Source organism: Hemiscyllium ocellatum, chromosome 19 (assembly GCF_020745735.1).
Source record: "Hemiscyllium ocellatum isolate sHemOce1 chromosome 19, sHemOce1.pat.X.cur, whole genome shotgun sequence".
NCBI lineage: Eukaryota > Metazoa > Chordata > Chondrichthyes > Orectolobiformes > Hemiscylliidae > Hemiscyllium > Hemiscyllium ocellatum.
Genome location: NC_083419.1, coordinates 53,872,566 through 53,886,611, shown reverse-complemented (window position 1 = coordinate 53,886,611; position 14,046 = coordinate 53,872,566). Strand labels below are relative to the sequence as shown.

Here is a 14,046-nt window from a genome sequence, read left to right as displayed (position 1 = left end):
GAGTAACTGTCCTAGAATCAGTTGTTTGATGTTTGATACAAGAGATGTTGTCCCGGGGAAGTAGGAGGACACATCTGAGAATTGATGTTAGACCTCCAGCAATAGAATTGGAAGATCATGGTTGAATTGGAGTTAAGAAAAGTGTTTTAAGGATAGAAAGCAGAGAGTCATGGGAGATATTTATACTGCAGACTGAAGGGTGGTAGAGGGTTTCCCAAGGGTCTGTGCAAGGACCACTGTTACTTTTGATTATATCTAAATGATTTGAATCTTGGAATATGGAGAAAAGTTTCAAAAATTGTCAATGATATCAAACTTAGAGGCATGGTAATCAATGCCAAATGAATTGCTTGAACGTAGTCAGGCTAACAAAATAGAGCACCTAGCAGATGTATTTAATGAAGCTAAGATAATAGCTTTTGTCAGAAGGGATGGGTGGATACCATGGCACAATTCTAAAGAGTCGGCAAGTTCAGAGTGACCTGGAGGTGCATGTGCATAGATACTTGAAGGATGTTGTGAGCGGACGATTAGAAAAGCATTTGGAGTCATGGGCTTCATAATTAGTCGCACTGAGTACAAAAAAAACAGGACAGCGATGTTGAATTTTTATAAAGACCTGGTTAGGCCACAACAAAAGTATTGCATTTTGTCTTGATCACCAAATTTCAGGAAGGATGTGAAGGCCCTTTTAAGAGGATGCATGGGACATTTGCCAGAATGGCACCAGGAATGGGGCTTTTAGTTCAAAGGTTAGTTTGGAAAGGCTGGATTGTTTTCCTTTGAAAAAAGGGAGATGATGAAGAGGTTTGACGGAGGTATACAGGATCATCATAGACTTAGATAATATAGACAAGGAAAAGGCTAGTTGATGGTATAAGGATAGGGTACACAAATTGAAGAGTTTGCTCAGGAGATGCTGGGGAATGTGAGGAAGAATCTTTATGTGCAGTAAGTGGGAATGTCAATGCCAATCAGGGTGGTGGGAAGCACAATCAGTCAATGATTTCAAAAGGATTTTGATGGGCACTTGAAAGAAATGAATTTTACGGCTATGAGTCCATTGAGTGGAACCGGTTTGATTGCTCTGCAGAGGGTCAACAGTGAATAGCAGCTTCTGTGTAATAAATGAATCTGACTGTGATCATATGATTGTATAGGCCAATTTGCAATGGAACAGCATCACCTGGTCAGCAGGTTTTTTTTTAAAACATCAGGGACTGACCTCAGATAACACTGCAGGTCAGGGTGTAACAGGTTTAGAATGAGTGAAGCAGAAAAATAGAGATGTATATCTCATGCTGGCTTTTCCCAGGCTAGAGAGAGAGGTGCAGGGTAAAAGAGGCCACTGCACATGGGAGAACTCTTGGATAAAGATGTGGTTGCAGAGGTGAAAGCAGCAGACCTAAGTGTTACACTGAGCTTGGAATGAATTCAGATTGAGGCATAAGGGGATGAAGCTGAGACTTTTGCTAATGACAGATGTTATGGACCAGGCCAGACCCCCTCAAAACATTTAAGATAGTTGCCCAGACCCTAACTTTGCTAGTTGTTTTAGACAGGTGTGCAGTGGCTATCCCAGGAGTGATGCAATTGTTCAAACCACTTTGTTTTAAATAAAACAGAATTTATTTACAAGATTACCGAATGGAACACAAGCAAAAGAAAGCAGAATATCAAGTAATTTAACCTCTCTGAAAACCCAACAGATTATTCCAACTTAATGATGCTGTTCCCAATTCTTCCAACAATCCCCATAAACACTCCTTGGCACAAAAGATAAAATCAAACCTAGGGTCTTACAGGAGAGAGAGGAGGATCAGCCTGGACCTGCTTCTTTAGGTCCAGCAGTGTTTTGAACACTACTGTGTTAAAACCAAACTAAACCAGAGAAAGGTTGAGCTGGGAGAACTGGCCACTCCCCTTTCATTGTACAAGCGCTTTTTATTCAAAAACTTGAAAGCCTTTTTCCTGAGGCAGTATCTGTTAGCTTTGATCAAACTGGCCCTAAAACCCTTCAACTTAGACTTTTCAGAGTCTGTGTCTTTTACAACCTCTCTGAAAAAAAAAGCCAAGGACAACATAACGTTGTTGAAGTAGCAGCATTATCACATGGATCATTCAGAGTTAGGGAGGAGAAAGTTGGAGGGCATCATCAATCTAGACCTTTTTATGTCCCTCCTCCCCCCATTTTACTCATTTTAAAATTGTTACAGCTCTAACTTTACCCAGTTCTGGTAAAATGTTAACATAATTTCTCATTCTAAAGATGCTAGCTTTATTTCCAACATTTTTTGTTTAATATACATTGGGATAAGCTTCCATGGAAGCACAATGCTGACTAAAGACACTAAATGTTTGAAATCAATCTTTTATCCATGATCCATGGAATGCAGACAGAATGATAACTACTTTTCTGTAGATTGTGTCTCAAAATAAACAGGAATGCATACATTTATTTAATGCTCAAGCTCTGTTTGAATTGGAAACATGTCTGCGTTCAGTTGAAGATTCTTTCTTGTTCAGTGCAGCCTTGAGGAACTGGTAACTGGTTTTACTGCTCTAAACTTGTTCTAGAACCAGTATGTGATGAACAAACAGGGATATGACATGACCTTCACAACCACAACTATGACTTGATACAAATATATCTGAAGTATATACCGTGATAAGGCATGTGATGTTTGAGGAGCAGATTTATCTGAATAGCCTGCAATGACCACCGCTCCCTCCCTTGACCTTATGTGGCTTTTGACTTCATTTGTCTTCATCTTTTACTTTGTTTGCAAAATATTTCTGTTTTGGATTCTCCCTCTTCAAGGCTTTCGTATTTTAATTATTTTTGAGGTACATTTGTTTCTACTTTGAAAAGCTGTATCTGAGTTTTCAGTGTTTATTTCCCAAATTAAAATGCCAAGAAATTCTGAAAACGTACAATTGTTGATCTGTACCATAAGCCAAAATAACTATTTAAAGAGGTGCTGCATTGGAGTTTGGAAATAAAGGTGGAAACCCTGCCTCTGCAAGTGTAAAACAAGACTTGAGGGACTGAATTCTGCGTCTATATTTAATGACTTCTCTGACATCCTAATGCTGAACATCTCCCAGCTTCTATCCAGATTTCCGTGATACAGAGATTTGAGCTATGATTTTTTGTTGACTTCACCTAATGTGAGGTAGAGTCTCTGTTCACTTGTGATGGTAAGATCCTGGGGACAGTTGGTAGAAATAACACAAAGAATTCAGGCAATTTTAACCATCTAGATTAGGTTTAAAGTGACCCAGTTGTTTGTTTTCACTCAACTATGAAGTCAATTATGTCTTGTTCTTTCCTGGATCAAGCCTGGCCCACAAAGCAGGCATTTCCTTAGGCCAATGAGCTTGGCTCAGGAAGGCTTGGCATTAATGGGCATGATTCATTGTTTCTCATACAGATAATAAATATATATATATTAAATAAAGGAAACTGTTAAGAGACTATTAACAGAACTAATAAATTGTTTAGTGTAGTTTGTCTTTAAGTCATTTTGAATAGTTATAAATCAGTTTCTTCACAGCTTGAGGGCATTCTTATTCAAACAAATTATTTACAGTGCCAAATCCACTTTCAGCTGCATTAATAAAACAGCACCAAATTGTTACTCTTAAATCCATCAAGCAGCAATTTTTAATGGAAAGAAGAATCAAGTAAACTATTACATTCTATCACATTGTTTGGCTCCACTGGACCATTAAGTATTTTGCATCTGTGATTATGCAAACAAGTTCTATTAACAACTTGAACTGTAACCTGCGCACTGCAATTTCAAGCACATTCTGAAAGCAAAAAACTAAACCCTACTTTTAAACATCAGTAGCAACTGTTGCTATGCTGGAATTGAACATATTGCAAATGATAAATGTCATTTTTGCAGTATACAATTGCTTCAATACCTTTCAAAACATTAATACTGCAAATGTTTTGTTATGCCCACGTTTAAGTTTGCTAACTTGCCATCAAAATATAACTCGTTAGAACGTGGGTGATTTATCTAGACAGTTCTGTATTAAGTCAAAAATTCATATGCAAACATTTAACGAACCTCTTTTCTAAATATTTGGCATGCCTAATCTAAATAGCTGGATGCAATTCTGCTTGTTCTCAAAATTAGAAATATCTAAATGAATAAATTCCTTAACAGGATAAGTATTTGTCTCCTCCACTGAAAAGTACATCTACAGAGAATAAGCTCTCAATGTTGGCTAGATTTTTAAAAGCATTTAAAACTTTCCAGTTGACATGAGGTAAATTGAATGCACATACATAATCAACGAAAATTAATATTTTGAACAACGGCATGTTTGATGTCCTAACGCTTATCTCCGAACTTCTATCCAGGTTTCCATGATAAGGATACTGAGGGATTTGAGCTATGAATTTTTTTTGGAATTCACCAAAGTGAGGTATAGTCTCTGTTCATTTGTGATGGTAATATCTTGGCAATTTGGGCAAAATTGGCAGAAATAGCTCAGCAATTTTAAACCTGTGGACTAATGTTTAATTAAGGCATGTAATGTAAGAGGGGCAGATTTGTCTGAATAGCTTGCAAACACCACTCCTTTGATCTTATGTGACTTCTGATGTCACACACACATATAAGTCAATGGGGTGAATTTACGCTTGCAGCTTTGCAGATTCATTCTATTTTGTTCAAAAAGTACACAATCTGTAGGCAGCCAGTCCATGTGACATTTGATAAAATCCTACTTTGGAAATAGAACCAGTCTGACTCAAGGTTAGGATGCAGACAGACTCTAACCTCATACCTTTAATGTATTGTCTGAGTTGAGATGTCACTTTTCTTTATATAAAACCTTAAATTATCTTGGGACTGTGACTTGAAAGAAGTTCTGGGATTCACATATTAATCACTTAAAACCTGCATCCCCATTCTAAGTGATTAAACACTTAACAACAATCTGGGTTTGTTCAAAACATCACAAAAGTTGTATAACACTTGATCTTTTACTATAAATTCTGTGTCCTACGATCCTATTCCACTAGCTACCTGACAAAGGAGCAGTGCTCCAAAAACTTGTACTTCCAAATAAATCTGTTGCACTGTAGCCTGGTGTTGTGTAATTTTTAACTTTTCTGAGGCCAGTGACCCCTTTTCAGAGCTGAAGAAGCTGGAACCAGGCTGTACAGAGTTGGGGGCTTGGAGGCTTTGTTGGAGAAATCTCAAAATAAAATGAGATTAAAGATTGTCGTGGACTGCCTGATGTTTGATGGTAGGTTCATGGTCCTGGGGGAGATTGGAGGAGGTGTCCAAGAGCTGGCACTCTGCCTTTACAATGTAGAGGTCAGTACACCAGACAACAATAGCACCACCACCCTTGTTGACAGGCTTGACTACAAAGTGAGGGTTGGATTTGAAAACAGAAAATGCATTCAGTTCAAAGGGAGGGGCGTGCAGAGAAATTAGCCAACTGACGTCACATGAACAGTTCTCATTGAGAAGGGAGAGTGTAGGTAAAAGACCAGAGGGAGGGGTCCAAGTGAAGGGTGAGTGTTGGAGGCGAGTGAAGGAGTCTGCAGTGTGGGTACAGGACTCTTGTCCAAAGAAATGGGCACAGAGGTTGAGGAGATGGGAGAAGAGTTTAATGTAATGCATGCCCAAAATTCATTGTGGTTAGGATGCAGAGGGTTATATCTAAAACTTTATCTGAATACAGAACGTTCAGCACCGGAGAGTGGAGAGTCAGAAGGGATAGTAACTATCCGACAAGAGGAGAAGGGGTGGAGTTAGAGTGAAGGGAAGGGGTGGGGAGGGAGGTTCCAGAAGGGTATGGGTATCTCCAAGTTGTTGAAGCTCATGTGCCTTAATTCCTGAAAGGAAAAGAAAAAAATTTCTTGTTAGAACATTGAACAAACTGGAGAATGAGGTGGAATTGAGGGCAGGACATCTCTGAGACAGTGTGATGTGGTGCTGAAGGACAGACCAAAGTCAACAGTGTGCCTATGGCAGTGCATGGCACTGAGTATGGATCTCGGGATATTGCAAGAACAGCGGTTTGTGGAGCATTGTACATCATGGAGATGCCTGTGATCCTGGGTGAAATTCAGGGCTGAGACTGAGCCAAAAGCAGTCATTGATCTATGAGATGTAACTTTGGAAATGGGTTTGGGAAATGCTTTGTCAATAACCAAGAGAAACCATAAGACCATAAGACCAAAGAAGAAACAAAGAAGGTAATGACGGCAAACAAAGAAGAAAGATTAGAATGGAAATCCTGTCATAGAGAGGAGCAGTACTTCAATATGGACATACCTGGAAGAGATGTAGCAGTGAGTTAAGCAGTGAATTAAAACAAAGAACTGTAGATGCTAGAAATGTGGAACAAAAACAGAAGTTGCTGGAGAAACTCAGCAGGCCTGGCAGCATCAACTCCAAAGAAGGGACACTGAACTTGAAATGTTAATGCTGTTTTCTCTCTGTAAGTTATATTTAGATGGCTTGATCCTTTCATTGCTTACTTAAAAAAGGGAACAATTAATATGAGTTTGGAGAAATTCCTGGATTCCTAATTACTTACACTGAATTGTTATGGATATTTTGAATGTTGGCAGGAAATTTGAGGTTAAGTGAACAAAACGGTGTGTGAATGAGCGTAGCGTTATACATTGCTTCCTGATTACAATCCAAAAACAATTTCTATTCCTATAACTATGTTTTGCGGAAAGTTTAAAATACCTATTACAGTACAGGGGAGACTTTTCCACGTATTCATTGCATACAAATGGAGTCAATTCCACACACCTATTAGCATTTTTAAAGTTGCATTAAAATCGTGCAAACAATGTAATTCCAATGTACCCACATATGTTCTATAAGTTTTCAAAAAATAAGAAAAGATACAGGTATTGGATTTCCTTGAGCATGTTCCACCAATCATTTTTTAAAACATCATTCATGGGATATGGGTATGACTGGTTGGGCCAGTGTGTATTGCCCAGATGTAGTTGCCTTTGAGAAAAATACTAGTCAGCTGCCTTCTTGACTTGCTGCAGTCCATGTGCTGTAGATCGACACACTATGATCTTAGGGAGGAAGCTCTGCAATTTTGACCCAATGACACTGAAGAAACAGAGATACCTTTTCCAAATCAGGATAGTGAGTGACTTGGAGGAGAACTTGTAGGATGTGGTGTCCCCGTGTAGATGATGCGTTTGTCCTTCCAGATGTAAGTGATAGTGGGCTTGGAAGGTACTTAGTGAATTTCTACAGAGCTTCTTGTAGCTGATACACACTGCTGCTATTGTGCATCAGGATGAAGAGAGTGAATGTGATATTGGGCCAATCTAGTAAATTGCTTTGTCACAGGTGGAAGATGCAGTCTAAACATCTCTGGTGAAGTCCTACGGTGCATCTTGTTGATAGTACACATTGCTAGTAGTGAGTGTCGATGGTGGAGGAAGTGCATGTTTGTGGATGTGGTAGCAATCAAATGGGCTGCTTTGTTCTAGATGGTGTCAGGCTTCTTGCAAGTTGTTCAAGCTGCGGCCATCCAGGCAAGTGGTGAGTATTCCATCATACTCCTAACTTGTGCCTTTTAGATGGAAGCCAGCCTTTAGGGGCAGAAGATGAGTTACTCACTGCAGGATTTCTAGCCTCAGACCTGTTTTGTAGCAATAATACTTATACATCTGGTCCAATTCAGTTTCTTATCAATGATAACCCTCAGGATGTTGTCAAAGTCAGAAGTCACACAACGCCAGGTTCTGTTCCAACAGGTTGACTTGAAATCACAAGCTTTCATCAGGTTAAGTCCGTGCCAGTCCAACACCAGCACCTTCACACCCCAGGATGTTTGTAGAATTAGATTGTGACTGCTTTGTACCTGAACTTCTAAGCTCTATATGACGTGGCAGCTTTATCAGCTAAAATGTTGAATAATTGCTGCAGATTTTTATAGAAACTATATGTTCAATTCTCAGATTTGATTGGGACTAGAGAGTTCTGCATTTATCACCTATTGTCACTGAGTGGTCTTGAGAAGTTAGCACTGAGCCAGATTCTTATACTGTAACATCTGAGTAGTGAAGGTGTTATCTTGGAAGTTGCAGGACATTAAACTCACAGTGATGAAGAGTGAGTGATATTTATCCAAATCTGTAAGGTCTCTGTCTTGAAAGGGAACATGGCCCATGCATCTAATGCTGTGATCCTTTTAAGAGATAAGCATTGTTGGTTTGGGCGTTCTTCGGCATCCTGAAGAATACATGTAAATTCTAGCAGCTATAAGCCAAACCTCTGCAGAAAGCATGTACAAAGGAAAAACTGATCCTCACAGGCCAAGTTCACTTTGAAAAACAGGTTTTGTATATAGCTCTTTACTTGTCCACCTCTTGTCTCAAAATATTTTACAGGCGAAAGATTATTTCTGATATATAGTCATTGCAATAATGTAGCAAACATGATAAAATAAACACCAGTTTAAAATTTTTAGTGGCAAATTATTAGGTTTTAGCAAAACAAAAAGGCATGCAAGGGCAAACACTAGACACTGTCCTGTGTATTAAAATATATGGAGAAATACCTAGGCCTAGGTATAATTTCAACACTAGCATTTTTTGTCAAGGGAATAGTAGTATTTTAAGACAGTTTTTTTTTACAGGTCAAATCAACTTTTAGTATTCCACGCATCTCTATGACTCTATGTACAAGATTTTTGGTTTACTTTGTAGATACATTTGATTTTACAATTTAAAAAAATATTTTGGATAATAGCCAAATAAAACATGCAAATGACTTTAATTTTCTGAGCTAAGTAATAAAATTTTGAGTGAACTATTTATTGTATTTACATGAAAATACTTACACAAACCCACCTTTTGTGATTCACTTTCAGCTCCTTAAGGAATATGAAAAGTGCAACATATGAAGGTCAAATCATTAAAACCCATGAGCTGCAAACATTCTTGAAACCAATTTTTAAGCAAGATTCTCAGAATCTCCTTCTCTTTTTACAGAACGAGGTTGGTAATAGCTATTTGTCATGATTTATGTTAAGGTATCATTTTTTTGTTAAATGATTTCTGAAGTTTATGCCTAAATCTTGCCATTTGTACCTTAGCTTAGTGTCGAAGACTTCACGCGTTATGGTCCTGATTATGGAAGCGAAGAAATATTTTACAATATTCAGGTAAATACAGCTAAGTGACATAGTATCAGTGCTGTGTATGAATGTGAAAAAGTATTCCATGCTTTTGATTCAATGCTTGTGACCATGAAGTCTAAGAAGCAAAGCTATTTTCTGTCTTTCTAAGAAACTCTATTAAGCTCTGACTGCATTTAGACAAAACATAAAGAAAGAAAGTAAGAAAATGCATTCTTTTACCACCTTCCATGGCCTTGGGATTGTGATGACCCAGATCCTAAGGAAAGCCTGTATTACTTTTTGTCTGATGCCACTTTAAGGATTGACATAGGCTGGTGACCATTGGTTAATTGATTTCCTGATTAAGACATCATTAGGTTCCAAGAAATGATAAAATGACCTGAGGTTGCCACAGGGATGAACACCTCAGAGGCAAAAGGTAAACACAAGACTAACTACAATGCAGTTAGAATAGCCAATATTTTCAGTCTGGCAGTTCTCAGCATGCTGATGATTTGTCTAAAGCTGAACATTCAAGGTCCTCTTGGAATGGATCTGTTTTATATTTTGCAGTCTTTGCACAACTCATGATGTTCAGTCAGGGCTCTGAGAATTGACCAGAGACCATGTTGGTGTGAGAGTTGGAAAGGCCAGAGAGCGGAAGACAGCAGGAGATTATTAATTGGACAAAATCTGTTGCAACTATTTCTAAAGCCCCACCAGATGCTTTAAAAGGGTTGAAGGTAGTCTCTGGTGATGCTGTGTCAGCAGGACCGTTGTGACCCACGTCAGAGCTGTTACATGGATGTGTGCCATGTCAATCTTGCTCAAGTCCCAGTAAATTTGTTGGAACTTGGCTGCTGGTTAATGTAACCGAAAAATCAAAACTGTTGAGTGGGAAATGAGAGATTCGACATAGCAGAGGCTGAGTTGGAAAGACTAAGAAATTTTGCAAGATTCCACATTTGTGTGGGAAATAATGTGAGTACTTGCAACCACATAGGACTTTTCTTTGTTGTATTAACTATTTGAAGTGAATTTGGCTTTATTGTTCATGTGATTCAGGAAGGTTGAAACTAGTTTGGGGGGGTGGCGGCGGAGGGGTGAGAACCAAAGCTACATGTCTGAGAGGGGGACAGTTGCAGATGGGGCAGTGACAGGATGTATTGACTCTATTGGGAAGATTTCTCACACGATGAAACAAAGGGATCGGTTAAGGTGTATCTACTTTATTGCAAGGAGTGTCCGAAATAAGAGTGATGAACTTAGCGCATGGATCAGTACTTGGGACTACGATGTAGTGGCCATAACAGAGACATGGGTTTCACAGGGGCAGGAATGTTTGCTTGATGTTCCATGGTTTAGAACATTTTGGAGTGCAGTTACTAGCGGTGTTCCACAAGGATCTGTTTTGGGACCATTGCTGTTTGTCATTTTTATAAATGACCTAGAGGAGGGGCTTGAAAGCTGGGTGAGCAAGTTTGCGGATGACACAAAAGTCGGTGGAGTTGTGGACAGCGAAGAAGGATGTGGCAGGTTACAGCGGGATATAGATAAGTTGCAGAGCTGGGCAGAAAGGTGGCAAATGAAGTTCAATGTAGCTAAGTGTGAAGTCATTCACTTTGGTAGGAGTAACAAGAAGATGGATTACTGGGATAATGGTAGGCTACTTGGTAGTGTGGATGAGCAGAGGGATCTTGGTGTCCATGTACACAGATCTCTGAAAGTTGCCACCCAGATAAATAGTGCTGTGAAGAAGGCATATGGTGTACTGGGCTTTATTGGTAGAGGAATTGAGTTCCGGAGTCCTGAGGTCATGTTGCAGTTGTATAAGACTCTGGTGCGGCCTCATCTGGAGTATTGTGTGCAGTTTTGGTCGCCATACTATAGGAAGGACGTGGAGGCATTGGAACGAGTGCAGAGGAGGTTTACCAGAATGTTGCCTGGCATGGTAGGAAGATCTTATGAGGAAAGGCTGAGGCACTTGGGGCTGTTCTCATTGGAGAAAAGAAGGTTTAGGGGAGATTTGATAGAGGTGTATAAGATGATTAGGGGTTTAGATAGGATTGATAATGAGAACCTTTTTCCGCTAATGGAGTCAGCTGTTACTAGGGGACGCAGCTTTAAATTAAGGGGTGGTAGGTATAGGACAGATGTTAGGGGTAGATTCTTTACTCAGCGGGTTGTGAGTTCATGGAATGCCCTGCCAGTAGCAGTGGTGGACTCTCCCTCTTTATGGTCATTTAAGCGGGCATTGGATAAGCATATGGAGGTTATTGGGCTAGTGTAGGTTAGGTAGGCTTTGGTCGGCGCAACATCGAGGGCCGAAGGGCCTGTACTGCGCTGTATTTTTCTATGTTCTATGTAAAAAGAACAGGGAGGGTGGAAAAAGAGGAGGGGTTGTAGCATTGCTAATCAGAGAATGCATTACAGTTACAGAAATGAAGCTTGTTGAGGTAGGTTTGTCTACTGAGTCACTATAGGTGTAAGTTAGGAACAACAAGGGAACAACCACCGCATTGGGGTTTTCTACAGATCACCTAATAGCAGTAGAGAGACTGAAGATCTCATAGGCAGCCAGATTCTGGAAAAATGCAGAAGTAGCAGGGTGGTTGTTATGTGTGATTTCAACTTTCCTAATATCCACTAGAATCTCCTAAGTGCAGATGGTTTGGATGGAGCCATTTTTTCAGGTGTGTTCAGGAGGGTTTCCTTACTCAGTATGTAGATAGACCAATGAGGGGAGAGGCCATTTTGGAGTTGATGTTCAGCAATGAGTCAGGACAGGTGTCAGATCTCGTGGTGGGAGAACACTTTGTGACAGTGATCACAACTGCCTCACATTTACCATAGCCATGGAGGGGGAAAGAAGCAGTTACCAAGGGAAGATATTTAGTTGGGGAAAACAAAATTATGATGCTCTCAGACAGGAGTTGGGAAGTACAGACTGGGAGCAATTGTTCCACAGAAAGGGCAGAGCAGACATGTGGAAACTATTTAAGGAGCAGTTGTTGCGAGTGATGCACAAATGTGTTCCTCTGAGGCAGGTAAGAAGGGATAAGATTAAGGAACCTTGGATGATGAGAACAGAGGAGCTTCTCATCAAAAGAAAGAAGGCAGCTTACGTAGGGTGGAGGAAGCAAGGATCGAACACACCTTTAGAGGATTACAGGCATGGAGCTCAGACATGACTGATGAGAACCAGGAGGGGGCACAAAAAAGGCTTGGCAAGAAGGATTAGGGAGAACCCAAAGGCATTTTACTTATACGTGAGGAATAAGAGAATGATCAGGGAGAAGGTAGGGCTGATCAGGGATAGCGGAGGGAACTTGTGCGTGGAGTCTGAGCAGATAGGAGAAGCCCTAAATGAGTTTTTTGTTTTGGTTTTCACCAAGGAAAGGGACCTTGTTATGATTGAAAACTTTGAGGAGCTGGAATACAATCTTGACAAGATCAAGATTGATGAAGTTGATGTGCTGGAGATTTTGGAAAACATTAAGATTGATAAGTCCACAGGGCCAGACCAGATCTATCCTAGACTGCTCTGGGAAGTGAGAAAAGAGGCTGCTAAGCTGCTGGCGAGGATATTTGCCTTCTCACTCTCCACGGGAGTCGTACTGGAGGATTGGTAGGAGGCGAATGTTGTTCCTCTTTTCAAGAAAGGTATTAGGGAAATCTCTGGCAATTACAGACCAGTTAGTCTTAGGTTTGTGGTCAGCAAAAGTTTGGAAAGAATGCTGAAGGATAGGATTTATGACTATTTGGCAAAACATAGTGTGATTAAGGGCAGTCAGCATGACTTTGTGAGGGGCAGGTCATGCCTCACAAATCTTATTGAGTTCTTTGACGAGGTGACAAGACAGGTTGACAAAGTTCGAGCAGTGGATGTGGTGTATATGGACTTCAACAAGGCATTTGATAAGGTTCTCCATAGCAGGGTCATTCATAAAGTCAGGAAGTATGGGATACAGAGAGATTTGGCTATCTGGATTCAGAATTGGCTGGCTGACAGAAGGCAGAGAGTGGTTGTAGATGGAAAGTATTCTGCCTGGAGGTCAGTGTTGAATGGGGTTCTGCAGGCCTCTCTTCTTGGGCCTCTGCTCTTTGTAGTTTTTATAAATGACTTGGGTGAGAAGGTTGAGGGGTAGGTTAGTAAGTTTGCACATGACACAAAGTTTGGAGGTGTCATCAATAGTATTGAGGGCTACTGCAGGCTGCAGCGTGACATAGACAGGATGCAGAGCTGGGCTGAGAAATGGCAGATGGAGTTCAACCTGGATAAATGCGAAGTGATGCATTTTGGAAGATCAAACTTGAATGCTAAATGTAGGATTAAAGACAGGATTATTGGCAGTGTGGAGGAACAGAGGGATCTGGGTGTGCAAGTACATAGATCCCTCAAAGTTGCCACCCAAGTGGATAGGGTTGTTAAGAAAGTATATAGTTTTTTGGCTTTCATTAATGAGGGATCGAGTTTAAGAGCTGCGAGTTTTTGCTGCAGCTCTACAAGTCCCTGGTGAGACCACACTTGGAATATTGTGTCCAGTTTTGGTTGACTCTCGGAAAGATACAGAGCCTTTGGAGTGGGTGCAAAGAAGGTTTGCTAGGATGCTGCCTGGACTGGAGAGCTTGCCTTATGAAGAAAGGTTGAATAAGCTTGGACTTTTCTCTCTGGAGAGAAGGAGGAAGAGAGGAGACCCGATCAAGGTATCCAAAATAATGAGAGTAATAGAAAGAGTCAATAGCCAAAGACTTTTCCCCAGGGCAGGATTGTCTGGTACGAGGAGTCATTGTTTGAAGATATTAAAAGGAAGGTATAAAGGGGACGTCAGAGGTAGGTTCTTTACGCAGAGAATTATGAATGTATGGAATGCGTTGCCAGCTGTGGTGTTGGAAGCAGAGTCA

At 40.3% G+C, this 14,046-nt stretch overlaps 1 protein-coding gene across 1 annotated transcript in view; it reads left to right on the top strand.

The window, feature by feature from the left end:
* The window catches only part of LOC132824982 (V-type proton ATPase subunit S1-like), a 50,245-nt gene that overhangs the window by 7,621 nt on the left and 28,578 nt on the right, over positions 1–14,046 (top strand). The window contains exons 2-3 of the mRNA XM_060839930.1: positions 8,893–9,019; positions 9,118–9,186. Coding sequence (XP_060695913.1) covers positions 8,893–9,019; positions 9,118–9,186 — 196 coding nt within the window. The remainder of the gene's footprint in view (positions 1–8,892; positions 9,020–9,117; positions 9,187–14,046) is intronic.